This window comes from Dendrobates tinctorius, unplaced genomic scaffold, assembly GCF_039654945.1.
Source record: "Dendrobates tinctorius isolate UK_male_01 unplaced genomic scaffold, ASM3965494v1 ptg000103l, whole genome shotgun sequence".
In the NCBI taxonomy this organism is placed as follows: domain Eukaryota; kingdom Metazoa; phylum Chordata; class Amphibia; order Anura; family Dendrobatidae; genus Dendrobates; species Dendrobates tinctorius.
The window spans coordinates 41,499,975-41,516,472 of record NW_027361771.1 but is presented as its reverse complement, the minus strand read 5'-3'; the positions used below and the strand labels follow the sequence as shown (position 1 = coordinate 41,516,472).

General features: G+C 44.4%; 1 protein-coding gene across 1 annotated transcript in view; it reads right to left on the bottom strand.

The window, feature by feature from the left end:
* Nucleotides 1–738: 738 nt before the first annotated feature.
* The window catches only part of LOC141100084 (glycine N-acyltransferase-like), a 56,944-nt gene continuing 41,184 nt past the window's right edge, over nt 739–16,498 (bottom strand). Inside the window, exons 5-6 of the mRNA XM_073588290.1 lie at nt 5,554–5,692; nt 739–2,050 (exon numbers count right to left, since the gene is read on the bottom strand). Of these exons, the coding sequence (XP_073444391.1) occupies nt 1,651–2,050; nt 5,554–5,692 (539 nt within the window). The 3' untranslated portion in view covers nt 739–1,650. The remainder of the gene's footprint in view (nt 2,051–5,553; nt 5,693–16,498) is intronic.

The following is a 16,498-nucleotide window of genomic DNA, read 5'->3' as shown; positions in this document are numbered from 1 at the left end:
GCGGCTCTTGGATACCCACTGTTTACCTTGGAAACCGGCGTACACGCTGGTTTCCAAGGTAAACATCGGGTATCTAAGAGTCGCGCGGCTCCTGGATACCCGCTGTTTACCTTGGAAACCAGCATGTACGCCGGTTTCCAAGATAAACAGCGGGTATCCAAGAGCCGCGGCTCCTGGATACCCGATGTTTACATTAGAAACCAGCATCGCTGGTCTCTTGCTGCCACACGCAGCGATGCGTGCTGGCCAGTGGGAGACCAGCGACCAAAAATTGGCCCAGGCCGATTGAGCACGACCAGCGATACCCGGCAGGGGAGCCGGTCGCTGATCCCTGTCACACACAGAGATCTCGCTGGAGAGATCGCTGATGTGTCTCAAAATCAGCAATCTCACTAGCAAGATTGCTGTGCGTGATGGGTCCTTTAGTGATGCTTTATCCCTTTCAGAAGGTTGCCTGTCCTTGGCTAAGGACCTCATCCTGTTGCTCTCCTGAGCGATGTCTCCTTTCTATTAATTAGGCTCCCTGCCTGAGATTCAGCTATTTTGAAGGCAAAAGCTGGTCATATCAAATATTGATTTGATTTAATTTATAGTCTTTCACTGACTTTTCATTTTGTTAATGGTGAAAATAAACTGAACGTTTCTATTTTTGAAAACGTTCGTATTTTTTTGCACAACTGCCTAAAACGTTTGAGAAGTACCGTGTTTGTATATCGTTTTTATGATGGTATTTTCAGATATTTTTTAACATTGTATTTCTTTATTATCAAAACATTTTTGATGCAGAGGGCTCACATTTTTTTTATAAAACTGTCCCTGCTTATGACAGTCAATCCTGAAGGACAATACCAGGTACTGGATCGAATCCAAACATATCTGAGGAACCATAGAGATCCTTGTAAAAATTAAATCTTTATTTCAAAATATTTAAAACATAAATGAGGAGACAAAAAAGAGCAAATGGCCTTTCTCAAGCTACAATCACAATACACCATAGGTTTAATGGGCTCCACCTCTTCCTCCTCAGGGCGTACCCCAGTAGCCATAATAACCATTTAGTGTATCAAATTAACAGTAATTTTAAAATCCCTTTAATAAAAGATGTGTACATATATGCAATAGTTTTTACCGTATAGATAAAGAAAAGAATCCGTAGGGGTATGGCACACAGGAAACATCACCATTTCTATTTAAGAAAAAGAGTCTTTGATGGATTTGATGAAATGTGGTTACATTTTCTCATTGAAATAGTGATGTTTCCTGTATGTTATGGATACTTTTTTCATCTATATAGTAAAAATGTTTGTATATATGTACATCTTTCTTAATTAAAGTGATTTCAACATTATCATTTAATACCCCAGATGGCTACTATGACTATTGGGATGGGCCCTGAGAAAGGCCATTTGGCTGAAACGTTGCTCTATTTTTGTCTTCTCACTGTTGTGATGTTTTAAATATTTTGGAATAAAGATTGAACTTTTACAAGAATCTCCATGGTGCCGAGGATATCTTTGGATTTACTGCTGTTTTTGGACCTGGTGGGAGGCTCTGCCAAGTGGCACATACTCATCAATGGTGCTCGGGAATTCTATATTGGACTGAGTAGGTACTGAGTCGAAATTCCAATCAACAAATTGAAATATAGTCCTAAGATGGCTGAAATGTCCATTGCTGCCATCTACCTACAGGAAAGAATCCAGCTGCCAAGCAGGCTGACTGACTCTTTGTGTTGTCAGCAGCTATATGACAGTAGATTGGGACTCCTCTTGAAGTCATTATAGCGATCAGTCTTGTAACTAGGTCATTGAATACACCTTGGGCTCTGAAGGTGCCCTCAGTGAACCCCATTCGAATTTCTGCAGACTGTTCAGTTAACGCCCAGGCAATAGGTTGTTGCGTGCCCTCTTTCCTAGCACACAGGTTAGGAAACATCTGAATACATTGTGTGATATAGTTCTTGCTGTTTTCATTACCGCCAAAGCCCCATTCTGCATTAACAAGGTAGGCCTCATCTGGGTTTAGTTCAGTGAAGTACATGTTAATAGACCTGTAGAATGGAAACAAAACAATGGTTTGTGACAAAGGGGCAAGAATAGATGAGAAGAAGCACATTCAGGTTAAAAAATGATTTGCAATTGTTTCAATGTCACCTAAAGATTTTTGTCTTGGCACCAAATCAGTACCCACATATTGGAACATTTGGGCCATGTTTGTTCCATTTTATTTTGGCAGACACATAAAATACCCTCTGACCAAAGAATATATTATCTTTCACTAATGGTGCAGCTGACTCTACTGCCTAAGGGACATGACATCACAATTCTCACCCTAGCTTATCAACTAGAGTGCCTCCATAATGTTGCCAGTGCCTTGTGTAAAGCCCCCGTTACACACTGCGATATCGCTAGCAATATCGCTGTAAAGTCACTGATTTTGTGACGTTGCAGCGATATTGCTAGCGATATCGCTATATCTGAAACTTACCTCCGACCGGCTCCCCCGCTGGATATCGCTGATCGCGCGAGAAGCTCCTGGACCATTCCTCGTCGTCAGCTTCCTGTTGGGCTTCCTGTGGCGCCGACGAGCGACGCGTGGAGCCGGGCGGGAGGACGCAGGATCGCCGCGTCTGACAGGTAAGTAGCGATCCCCGACCCCAGCGATGTCGCTAGTGAGATCTGCCTATTTGGCAGCTCACTAGCGACCACTTAGCGATGCACCAGCGATCCTGACCATGTCATATCGCTGGTCGGGATTGCTGGTGCATCGCTAGGTGTAACGGTACCCTAAGACAGGAGGATGCATCCATCAGAGTGCCATTTATTAACTATTAATTGTTTTTCTCATTTGTGCAGGAACAGAATTTTATAAATGGCTTGAACTTATTTGCGCACTGAAGCATGGCAGTGATAATGGTACTGTGGCTAGTACTCTTTGAGGAAACATTATAGCTGGAACTCATGAGTAACATGGAGTGCTATTAGGAATTTGAAGCTCATGGGGAAACACTGGAACCATTAGCATGGGATAGTAAGAAAAGGTAATTTGATATATCATTGTTATGGGGCACTTACCCTTACACTGTTTAACCCCTTCACCCCCGGGCCATATTCCATTTTTGCATTCCTGTTTTTTGTTCCCCTTATTCCCAAAGCCATATCTTTTTTATTTTTCCATCAATATGGCCATATGAGAGCTTGTTTTCTTGTGGGATGTGTTCTACTTTTGAATGACACCATTTGTTTTATCATATCATGTACTTGAAAACGGGGAAAAAATCCAAGTACGGTGAAATTGCAAAAAAAGTGCTATTCCACAATTGTTTTTGTTTATACCATGTTCACTAAATGCTAAAACTGACCTGCCATTTTGATTCTCCAGGTCATTACAAGTTCATAGACACCAAACATGTCTAGGTTCTTTATTATCTAAGTGGAGAAAAAAAAATCCAAATTTTGTAAAAAGAAAAAAATAAATAAATTGCGCCATTTTCTGAGACCCGTAGCATCTCCATTTTTCATGATCTGGGGTTGGGTGAGGGCTTATTTTTTATGCGCCGAGCTGACATTTTTATTGACACCATGTTTATGTAGATCTTTTGAATGCCCATTATTGCATTTTTTTTTTCTCGTTACACTGTTTACCAATCAGATTAATTATTTTTATATATTGATGTATCGGGCAAGTCTGAATGCGACAATACCAATTATGTGTATTTTTTTTTTTTAAATTGTTTTATTTTGAATGGGGCAAATGGGGGGTGATTTAAACTTTTATATGTTTTTATTTTTTAAATATATTTAAAAACATTTTCATTTACTTTAAACTTGCTTCAATAGTTTGCATGGGAGACTAGAAGCTGCGATCAGAAGTATCCAGAAGCAGTATTGCTATTCATATTTCACATTGTCATGCATAAGCACTACAGAGTGCAACCTTTTTTGTTTATTGTATATGGAGGTAGCTGTTCCTAGTTGGCACCTGTTCACATTAGCTTGGAAGTGCCAGTCAGTCTTTTTGTCACACTAAAGACCAATATCTCTCATTGCAATGGACTTCCGAGGAAAGTCAGTGTTTGGCGTTTAGCACCGAAAACTTTCTGTCCGGTATGAACGCTGAACTTTTAAGTTCGGGATCCCTCATCTCTAGTTCTGACCCTGCAAGGCGATTTGCATATTTCCGGTCACATTCTGACTAGACGTGTCCGGAATGTGGCTGTGCCTTCCTCAATTCAATAGCATTGAGGGAGGCAACGCCGGCACTAAGACACTGCCAGAAACAAATTAACTTTATTCTCCAGAGCAGCCTTTCAGTTTCAGTCACGGGGGGGCTCCACTGGCATGGGTTTAATCACCACTCTGTGTATAGAGAGCAGCAGCTGTAACTGCACCCCCAAAACTGACTGACAGTGGGACCCAATGTGGTGCAGCTGTCAGTCAGAGTGGGGTGTGTAGTTACAGTACTGATGCTGCACATGTAACTGGAACACTGTCGGGGGAATAAAGTTAACTTCTTCCTGGAAGCATGGGTCTAACTGCTGGCGCTGCCACCCTCAATACAAGTGAATTGAGCAAGACTGGACATGTCTAGTCGGAATGTGGCTGGAAGTATGCAAATCGCATACATACTAGTGACTGTCCACCAGCACAGGAGAACCCTGACAATGTGCAGTACATGTGCTGTGAGAATTCAGAAGTCTGCAGTCACATATAATGATTGAAGACTTTCATCACAAAGTTGGACAACCCCTTTAATTTTAACATTAAGCATGAATCCGGCTCAGCTTGCTGGTTCCAGCAGTCATGACTACTTATATTTGATTTTCATACTTACGGTCACATGACCACTGTCTTTTTCTCCTTGCTTCTCTCGGCGAAACATGAGTAATAGTATTTCACTAAACACTGAGAAAATTAGTAAAAACAGCTCATCGGCATGTGACTGCAGGAAAGCAAATCGCATATGAGCAGTCAAATGATGACTAATGAAACCATTTCAGTGGTAGGGGGGACCCCAAACTGAATTCTTGCCCAAGTGCCAGAAAACCTAGATCCAACTCTGTATTATGGTTTTTCTTTTTTGCATTATGTGCACATCATCTGGTATTTTTTAAACTTTTCATTAAAGATGAACATTTTAGGTATGTTTTTGAGAAATTATTATTTTATATATTTGCATTATCTGAAATACTGTGACTTACCACTTTCAGATTAGGTAGCAAAAACCTATTGACATATTCTCTTTAAAACAGGAACCTACCAACAGCCATTGTCTGAAAGAGTCTGAGTTATCTGTGGGGTCCTCTATAAATTCCTCTTGTAAAGAAAAAAGGCTATCAAAATGCGGTGAAAATAACATATACTGTATGTGTGCTAGTATTAACCAGTATATGGAAAGGCTAACTGGAATTATCAAATAATCTTTGCATACTGTACCTGAATACTAGCCTTACCTAAGGTTATTAGTTTCTATTATCCCTTGTACCTCTACCAGTGCAGGCTCAATATATGTATATTACAAAATATATAAAAGAGTTGAGCATTGTTGAATCACCTTCTACTATTCCTGTTGTCCAATTCATTTGCATTTTTGATACCATGCCTCATGTATAATATATTACTGCTGGTCTGCATGCTTCTTCCATGCTTGGAACTTATCTTATAAAGCACACTCCCAAGTTCTGGCTGACATCCTGTATGCAAAACATAGAAATTACAGAAAACAATATACCATAGTTGCCAATAATCTACATTCTTTTCTAGGGTCACTTTGGCTTTGGCAAGTCTTCCCCCATAATTCACACTCAATACCCTCTAGTGTAGATCAAAGATCCAATATTTATACCACAGTCAAGATCCCATAATTCAACTTTCTTTCAGTTCCCATACATTACTCATTTGTCCTCAGTCCCTCCCATTTCTGTAGATACTGTATCTCGTTGGCTTCAGTCCTTGCCAGATCCAAGATGTTTTGTGCCTTTAAAGAATTGTCCGGGATTTTTTCCTATTCTGTGTGTATACTTAGGCTGCAGTTTGTAATATACTCACTGTTAGCATTCTGAACTGTTGCCCAGATACCACATTTAGGCATGTGACCAGCTTCTCTCCTGATACTGGAGGAACTGCTCACATCCCATCTAGAGTTTTCCTGTTCAAAGACTGGACATAAGGCCACAATAATATCAGTCAAGATGATTGTCTATAAAATGATGGCATGACAAAAGACTGACCGGCACTTCCGAGAAGTGCCAGTCAGTCTTTTTGTCATTTGTATATTAGCTCTCTGACTGAGCACTCCGCCCTCCAGCATGTGGTGGATTTTAATTGCAACAGGGTCCTACCTACCCATAAAACCAGACTTTTCAGAAAGGTATTCTCATTTACCCATGAATTCAGACTTCAGTCTTAGATTGGTATTCGCACTAGACACATAGGACCCAGCAGATTTGAGACTGCCTTGTTGTTGGCTGCCAGGCAGGCATGAATTGGCCAAATTATGGGCTAAGCATCTCATTTTTTTTTTTACTAGTATCCAGAAGCAGTATTGCTATTCATATATTTAATTTTGACATTCTTTAGCACTACAGAGTGCAACTTTTTTGTTTATTTTTTAATAAAATGATGGTAATCTCACTTTTGAAGCAGTAGTGGATGGTTAAATATGGAGCCTGAAAGTCAAAAGTTCAAAACATTGTTACCCTGTCATGCTGTGATACAGAGGGTTAAACAGAGTACACCAACTCCTATTCTTCCGACAGGTATGTCCATCCACCCAGCTCTCCTGCTCTCCTGCTGTCTGTCTATGAAGGACACACAGTGCGTCACCCAGCTTTGCACATAGACTTGCCTCTGCACCTAGCATTCACATGGTATGCCTTTCAGCTAACCCCAGCTTACCCCAGTGTTATTTATGACCTTGTTTACTCTGGCTTGATCATATACATCTGGTCCACTCTTAATTGTCTGGCCAAGATGAGCAGAGACCACTCCTCTCTGCTTCACACCTGACTGCACTTAGTTGTACATATATTGCAGAGTACAAGTCTGCATAGACTTCAGTCTGCATTGTGATTGCTATAAGTGTGTGCTAGAAGTGTGAAGATTAATTTAAGAATTAAAACCAGAAGTGAACCAGAAGGGAACTGAAGGTAACTGGACACAGTCACTGTAAACAATGTTTCTGTTTGTTTTCACTTTCACCCCAATAATCCTTCACTTTCTGCTAATTCCCCTAATCCCTACTCCTAGTAAGGAACTGTTCATCTCTTCTTCAATCCTCCCCATCCACCTCACCTCCGCCTCAAAACTGTTCCTTAACATACAATCCTCTGTCTCCAAACACAGACAGCCCCCTCATGCCCTCTCCTGCTCCCACCTGCTAACACTTTCTCTGCTCCTTCTCACTGCTGGTGATATCTCTCCAAATCCTGGTCCTCCTCACCACATTCCCACAGTCATTTCTACCTCCCATCCACGCTCTATCACAACCTTCCGTAACCTCTCCAACCTTATACCCATTCACCCAGCCCCCGCTTCCCCAGTCCCACTAACAGGAGCTCTGTGGAACGCTCGCTCTGTCTGCAACAAGCTTTCCTACATCCATGATCTTTTTGTTACTACCAAACTCTCCTTCCTCGCCATCACCGAAACCTGGCTCACCCCTTCTGACACAGCCTCTCCTGCTGCACTTTCGTATGGCGGCTTCCACCTTTCTCACACCCCCCGCCCCAGCAGCAAACATGGTGGAGGAGTTGGTTTTCTCCTGTCAGATACCTGCTCCTTCACCCCAATCCCACTGCCACCCTCTGTTACCCTCCCTTCCTTTGAGGTGCACTCTGTGCGCATCTACTCCCCCTCCAACCTCCAACTGGCTGTCATCTACCGCCCCCCAGGGCCAGCCACCACCTTCTTTGACCACTTCACCACCTGGTTACTTCATTTCCTTTCCGTGGACATCCCTATTATCATCATGGGCGACTTCAACATCCCCATTGACACTTCCCTCTCAGCTGCCACTAAACTTCTATCTCTCACTTCCTCCTTCGGCCTCACTCAATGGTCTTCTACAGCCACCCACAAAGATGGCCACACACTGGACCTCATCTTCACCCGCCTCTGCTCCCTATCTAACCTCTCTAACTCACCTCTTCCTCTCTCTGACCACAACCTGCTCACATTCTCTTCCCTCTTCACTCCATGTCTACAATCCCCACCCCACAAACTTTCACACCCTCGCAGGAATCTTAAACACCTTGACCTACACTCATTCTCCGAATCCCTCCTCCCTCTTACAGATATAAGTTCCTTACACAATGCGGATGACGCTGCCGCTCTATATAACACCACAATAGCTGTAGCTTTGGAATCCGCTGCCCCACTTACACATACCAAAACTCGCAAAATCAACAGACAGCCCTGGCACACCAGCCTGACCAAAGAGCTGAGGCGAGCTTCCAGGGCTGCTGAGCGCAGATGGAAAAGATCCCACTCCAACGAGCATTTCATCGCATTCAAACAGTCCCTCACTACTTTCAAGACCACACTCGCCACAGCTAAACAAACCTACTTCTCATCTCTCATATCCTCCCTGTCTCACAACCCTAAACAGTTATTCAACACCTTCAATTCTCTCCTCCGCCCCCCAGCACCTCCTCCCTCCCCACTCATCTCAGCTGAAGACTTTGCCTCATTTTTCAAGCAGAAAATTGATAACATCAGGGACAGTTTTGGTCAACAACCCCCAGAGCCCTTCCTCCCGACTTCCCAGCCCTCCACCTTCAAAACCAACTTCTCCACCATTACAGAAGATCGACTCTCCACTCTACTCTCAAGATCACATCTCACCACCTGTGCACTCGACCCGATCCCATCCCACTTCATCCCAAACCTCACCACAGTCTTCATCCCAACCCTAACCCATCTCTTCAACCTATCACTAACAACTGGTGTTTTCCCCTCAAGCTTTAAACATGCCTCCATCACACCTATCCTCAAAAAGCCCTCTCTTGACCCATCCTCTGTATCTAGCTATCGCCCTATATCACTTCTCCCATACGCCTCCAAGCTACTGGAACAACACGTCTACCTTGAACTGTCCTCCCATCTCTCTTCTTGCTCCCTCTTCGACCGCTTACAATCTGGCTTCCGGTCACACCACTCCACTGAAACTGCCCTTACTAAGGTCACCAATGACCTCTTAACTGCCAAGAGCAAGCGACACTACTCTGTCCTCCTCCTCCTGGACCTGTCGGCTGCCTTTGACACAGTGGACCATTCCCTATTATTACAGACCCTCTCATCCCTCGGCATCACAGACTTGGCCCTCTCCTGGATCTCATCATACCTAACAGACCGGACATTCAGCGTCTCCCACTCGCACACCACCTCCTCACCTCGCCCCCTATCTGTCGGAGTCCCACAAGGTTCAGTCCTAGGGCCCCTGCTGTTCTCTATTTACACCTTTGGCCTGGGACAGCTCATAGAATCTCATGGCTTTCAGTATCATCTTTATGCTGATGACACACAGATCTACATCTCTGGACCAGATATCACCTCCCTACTAACCAGAATCCCTCAATGTCTGTCCACTATTTCATCCTTCTTCTCCACTAGATATCTGAAACTCAACATGGACAAAACAGAATTCATCATCTTTCCCCCATCCCACGTGACCCCCCCTACGAACCTATCAATTACAGTAAATGACTGCCCACTCTCCCCAGTCCCACAAGCTCGCTGCCTCGGAGTAATCCTTGATGCTGATCTCTCCTTCAAACCACATATCCAAACCCTTTCCACTTCCTGCCGACTTCAACTCAAAAATATTTCACGCATCCGTTCATTCCTCACCCAAGAATCTGCAAAAACCCTAGTCCATGCCCTCATCATCTCTCGCCTTGACTACTGCAACCTCATGCTCTGCGGCCTCCCCTCAAACACTCTCGCACCCCTCCAATCTATTCTAAACTCTGCTGCCCGACTAATCCACCTGTCCCCCCGCTATTCCCCAGCTTCTCCCCTCTGTCAATCCCTTCACTGGCTCCCAATTGCCCAGAGACTCCATTACAAAACCCTAACCATGACATACAAAGCCATCCACAACCTGTCTCCTCCATACATCTGTGACCTCGTCTCCCGGTACTTTCCTGCACGCAACCTCCGATCCTCACAAGATCTCCTTCTCTACTCCCCTCTTATCTCCTCTTCCCACAATCGCATACAAGATTTCTCTCGCGCATCACCCCTACTCTGGAACTCTCTACCACAACATATCAGACTCTCACCTACCATCGAAACCTTCAAAAAGAGCCTGAAGACCCACCTCTTCCGACAAGCCTATAACCTGCAGTAACCACCGATCGACCAAACCGCTGCACGACCAGCTCTACCCTCGCCTACTGTATTATCACCCATCCCTTGAAGATTGTGAGCCCTCGCGGGCAGGGTCCTCTCTCCTCCTGTACCAGTTATGACTTGTATTGTTTAAGATTATTGTACTTGTTTTTATGTATACCCCCCTCACATGTAAAGCGCCATGGAATAAATGGCGCTATAACAATAAATAATAATAATAATAATAATAACTCCTCTAGATGGCAGCAGAAATGAGAGAGAGTTGAATATCACCTCAAAAGCAGACCAGCAGTAACAGCGAAACAACCACTAGGTGGTAACAGAATAGTCAGAGAGCAAAGTCGTAACCAGAGAATACGTAGTTCAAAGGGAAATCCAAAACACTGTGTCAGGAGAGAGCAACAGGTCAGTACTGGTCAGAAACATAGGTATCAGAAGGGAGAGACAAATAATGTCAGGGACGAGCCAAAGTCAAATACCAGGGAATCCAAACACACAGAGAGATAAGGAGCAGGGGCAGGCAGTAGGGAGTTAAACAGACACGGGTAGGGTCAGATGTACGCAGCAGGACACCAGAGCCAGCTACACACGCTGAAGGCAAGCAATATAACAGAGAGACAAAGCAAAACCCGGCCTTGATCATGACAGTACCCTCCTTTCAAGGTGGGCCACCAGACCCCCAGGTTTCTCAGGAAACCGCATATGAAAAGCGTGAACCAACCATTCAGCATGGATTGATCACGCTGGGACCCAAGATCGATCCTCTGGACCGTAAACCTTCCAATGTACCAAGCACTGAAGCGAGCTGCAAACCATCAGAGTCAACAATATGTTCAACTTCATATTCAGTTTGACCATCCACAGAAACAGGAAGCGGAGGAGGTGGAAACTCGGCAGAGGAGGGTACAAACAGTTTAAGAAGGGACCTATGAAATTCAATGGAGATCCGAAGCAACTGGGTTGACAACCTCAATGATCTCGTAAGGACCAATCAACTTGGGACCCAGCTTAAAGGGAAGGTGCCGTGTTTTTTCATAATTTAATGTAAAAAAGAAAATAGTATAAAAAGATATTGTCCCCTAAGCTTGACTCAGTGGTGTGTATGTTTTTTTTTTTCTGTAGTAATGCAGCCACTGGGGGCTGCCATCTTACCTCTCTGGCTGCTGAACGACGCTTTCCATGCTCATTTATGGCAGTCCTAAAAATAAACCTTTAATGGATAATCCTAAAAAATAGAAAGCTATATGCTGGGTGATAATGGGTACTGATTAATGACTAAATACAAGACACACACAAAAATAATAATAAATCCTTAATATCAGAGAAAGGGGGGAACCTCTCCTTAATGAACCCTAATGTGCCCCTTCCTGACCGCGGAGGTTGGCACCCTAGTTGTTGACGATGTGGCGCCCCCGCTCAACGTCGGTAACCCTAGAAAACCCTATACCACCCTAGCAAAACAAAAAAAGGGATACACAGAAAAAACACACTCAAACAAATAAACCCGAAAAAGCTTAATAGGTAGACATGAAATATGTCCTTATACAAGGAAAGTGCTGAAATGCTGTAAACTTATCTCGTAACAAAAAAGGCTCAGAAAAATGGAAAAAATGCAGCTAAAGATAGCTTATCTCGTAGTTAATAATAATAATAATAATAATCTTTATTTATATAGCGCCAACATATTCCGCAGCGCTTTACAGTTGAACAGTTTCAAAACACATAAGTGTCATAAGTCATAAGTAACAACGTTAATAATACAATAATTAAAGCGAAATAAGACGACCCTGCTTGTGGAGCTTACAATCTACAATGAGGTGGGGGAGATACAAAGCACAGGTTTGTATTTACAATGATGTATTTACAATGATGGTCCAGCCATCTTCAGGGGGTGGGGGTTAGATGGAGATAGTGAATGGGCTACACACACAAACATAACATGACTTTGATTACTGAATGTGATAGGCCGCTCTGAACAAATGTGTTTTGAGCGAGCGCCTAAAACTATGCAAATTGTGGATGGTCCTAATATCTTGGGGTAGAGCATTCCAGAGGATTGGCGCAGCACGGGAGAAGTCTTGGAGTCGGGAGTGGGAGGAACGGATAAGGGCAGAGGTTAGTCGAAAGTCATTTGCAGAGCGCAGCGGTCGGTTAGGCCGATAGACAGAAATGAGGGAGGAGATGTAAGGGGGTGCCGCACTGTGGAGAGCTTTGTGGGTGAGAACAAGTACTTTGAATTGTACCCTGTAATGAATTGGCAGCCAGTGTAACGACTGGCGAAGAGCGGACGCGTCTGAGTAACGATTAGCCAGATGGACAACCCTGGCTGCTGCATTAAGGATAGACTGGAGAGGGGAGAGTCGAGTGAGAGGGAGGCCAATTAATAGAGCATTACAGTAGTCCAGGCGGGAGTGGATCAGGGCGACAGTGAGAGTTTTTGTTGTTTCCATGGTGAGAAAAGGGCGGATTTTAGAGATGTTCTTTAGGTGTAAGCGGCATGAGCGGGCAAGAGATTGCATATGGGAGGTGAAGGAGAGATCGGAGTCGAACATAACACCCAGACAGCGCGCCTGCTGTCGGGGTGTTATTATGGTGCCACCCACCGAGAGGGAAATGTCAGATTTAGGGAGGTTAGTAGATGGTGGGAGCAGAAGAAGTTCAGTTTTGGAGAGGTTGAGTTTCAGATAGAGAGCAGACATGACGTTGGAGACTACAGACAGACAGTCAGTGGCATTCTGTAGTACAGCGGAGGTAAGGTCAGGGGATGATGTGTACAGTTGTGTGTCATCAGCATAAAGATGGTACTGAAAGCCAAATCTGCTGATGGTCTGTCCAATTGGGGCCGTATAGAGAGAGAAGAGAAGGGGGCCAAGGACTGAGCCCTGAGGTACCCCAACAGTGAGAGGAAGAGGAGATGAAGTGGAGCCAGAAAACAGAACACTGAAGGAGCGGTCGGAAAGATAGGAGGAGAACCAGGAAAGAGCAGTGTCCTTAATGCCTAGTGACTGGAGCCTAGAGAGTAGGAGAGGATGGTCAACAGTGTCGAAAGCTGCAGAAAGGTCGAGAAGAATGAGCAGAGAGTGGTCACCATTACGTTTTGCTGTTAGAAGGTCATTGGTCACTTTGATGAGTGCAGTTTCTGTCGAATGTAGGGGGCGGAAACCGGACTGTGAAGGGTCTAGGAGGGAGTGAGTGGAGAGGTAACGGGTAAGGCGTGAGTAGATCAGGCGCTCCAAGAGATTAGAGATGAAGGGGAGATTGGAGACTGGTCTGTAGTTGTTTGTGCAGGATGGGTCGAGGGTGGGTTTCTTTAGTAATGGAGTAATGATAGAGTGTTTGAAGGAGGAGGGGAAAATGCCAGAGGAGAGGGAGAGATTAAAGATTGTAGTTAGGTGAGTTGTGACGACTGGGGAGAGAGACTGGAGGAGATGTGAGGGAATGGGGTCGGTTGTGCATGTAGTCGGACGAGAAGAGGAGAGGAGCCTGGAGACGACTTCTTCTGTGATGGGAGCAAATGTGGAGAGTGAGCCAGGGGAAATGCAGGGAGGAATGGGAGTCACTGAACTTGGTGATTGGGAGCGGATTTCCTGACGGATATTGTCTATTTTCTCTATAAAGTGGGAGGCCAGGTCATCAGCGCAAATGTCTGTGATAGGGGCTTGTGCTTTTGGCCTGAGGAGGGAGTGAAAGGTGTCAAAAAGTTTCTTGGGGTTGTTGGATAGTGAGGAGATCAGGGTGGTGAAGTAGGTCTGTTTGGCGAGGTGAAGGGCAGAGTTATATGTCCTTAACATAAATTTGAAGTATATGAAGTCTTCTGTTGTGCGTGTTTTCCTCCATAAGCATTCAGCACACCTAGAGCATTGCTGGAGAAATTGGGTTTGCGATGTGAGCCAGGGCTGTTTCACTCTGTGTTTGGAGGTTCTGAGGGTGAGGGGAGCTACTTGGTCAAGGGTGCTTCTAAGAGTGTCATTGAAGTGATGTACAGCCAGATCAGGACAGGACAAAGAAGAGATTGGGGACAGTGATGAGTGTAGGGAGTCTGAAAGTGTATGAGGGTTAATGGCTTGTAGATTTCTGACTGAATGGTAGGTAGGAGGGTGCTGGGGTGAGCGAGGATTTGTGAGTGTAAAGGAGAGAATGTTGTGGTCAGAGAGGGGAAGCGGTGAGTTATCTAGGTAGGAGATTGAGCAGAGCCAGGCGAAAACCAGGTCCAGGGTGTTACCGTCTTTGTGTATTTCAGAGGTTGAGAGCTGAGAGAGGCCTAGAGAAGTGGTTAGTGATAGAAGCTGGGATGCAGATGTGGAAGTGGGGCTGTTAATGGGGATGTTGAAGTCTCCCAGGATAAGGGTTGGTAGTTCTGAGGACATGAAGTGCGGCAGCCAGGCAGAGAAATGGTCCAGGAAGTGGGTGGCTGAGCCTGGGGGCTGGTATATGACCGCTACTCTGAGGGAGAGGGGACGAAAGAGCCTGATGGTGTGGACTTCAAAAGAAGGGAATGAGAGTGATGGAACTGGGGGGATGACCTGGAAAGTGCATTGTGGGGACAGGAGTATGCCGACTCCACCACCAGGTCTGTTTGTCGGTCTCGGGGAATGGGAGAATTGTAAGCCACCATGGGAAATGGCAGCAGGAGAGACAATGTCAGAATCCTGAATCCAGGTTTCCGTGAGGGCCAACAGATTCAGAGAGTTTTTCAGAAAGTAGTTGTGTAGAAAAGGAAGCTTGTTGCATACAGACCGTGGATTCCAAAGGGCACAATTGAAAGAAGGAGATGAAGGAGTGCAAATAATATTAGTGAGATTATTAAGGTTTCGATGTGAGGTAGGGTATGGGTTGAGGTTGGGGGATGGTGGACCGAGGTTGGGGGAGATGTCCCCTGAAATCAGTAGGAGCAGGAAGATAAAGAGCAAGTCGTTTTTGGAATTGTATGAAGATTTTTTGTGCAGTGTGTTTGGGCAAGATGGGCGGAGGTTTTTTAAGAAGGTGAGAAGTGCATGGGAGCTGTACATGGGAGAAGGAAAGAGAGAGGAGCTGATGTATATGAGTTGTGATGGAGGGGGGATTGGTTGGTGAAAGTGGATTGCAAGAGAACATAGGAGGATAGGAATAAAGCACATGGATAAAAGGGACAGCAGAGTGTGGGTTACCTGACTCCAGCCTTGACTAACTGCCATGTAATAACTGCTGTATCCCGACGCTTATCTTCGCGACGCTTTGCTTCTGTGATGCGTGCACCCCTAAGAATGGTTCTACATTTATAGGCCAGACTGCTGGGTCAGAAGAGATGGATTGTGGGAATTGGTTGAGGATCATTTGGCAGCTGGGCTCAGCACACCAGGGTTGTTTTTTTTTTTTTTTTGGATGATCAAAGACATTCAGCCTGGCAACATCTATTTTAAATCCTCCACCAGATAAGATCTACACTGATCCCAGTCATGGAAATGCAGCAGTGAGTTTTAAGTACAATGCACCAAATGATTTATAACAATAAATTAGCAGACACATTAAAATATGTTTCTAGATGTTAAAGCAGCAGATGACAGCAGACAGCAAGCAGAGGGAATTTTTACCATTAGAGTCTATTGCAGCAGATGAGACAGCAATCAGAGGTGGGAAGTTGTACCATTTGAATATGTTAAAAATACATATGCTGCAAAGAAGAACACCAGTCCATGCAGTACATAAATCTTATCTCGTAGCAAAAAATATAACTACTGCAGAGGGACATATGCCAATAATCTTGCCTAAAAAAGTCTGCAATAACAGGTTAAATAACCACCCGCATTAGCAGCAACACTTCCACCATATAGTTGCAGACCAACAAATGCAGAAAAAACACTTCATAAATAAAGGACCTATTAGTCCATCAAGAGGCACAATTCAGTCAAGATTAAATGATCTTCATGGCAAATCATGGCACTATAGACATACCATCAAGCACAATGGCCATCAATAGCCATAGAAAAGCACAATATAAATTGCAAAGTTGGTCTGGCAATCAAATAAAAAATATTTATCAGCCATTGATGTGCGAGAACGCCCATAAATTGCAAAGTTGGTCTAACAATCAAAATTAAAAAATATACTTATCAGCCATTGATGTACCGAGAACGCGTTCATTTAATCTTGACTGAATTGTGCCTCTT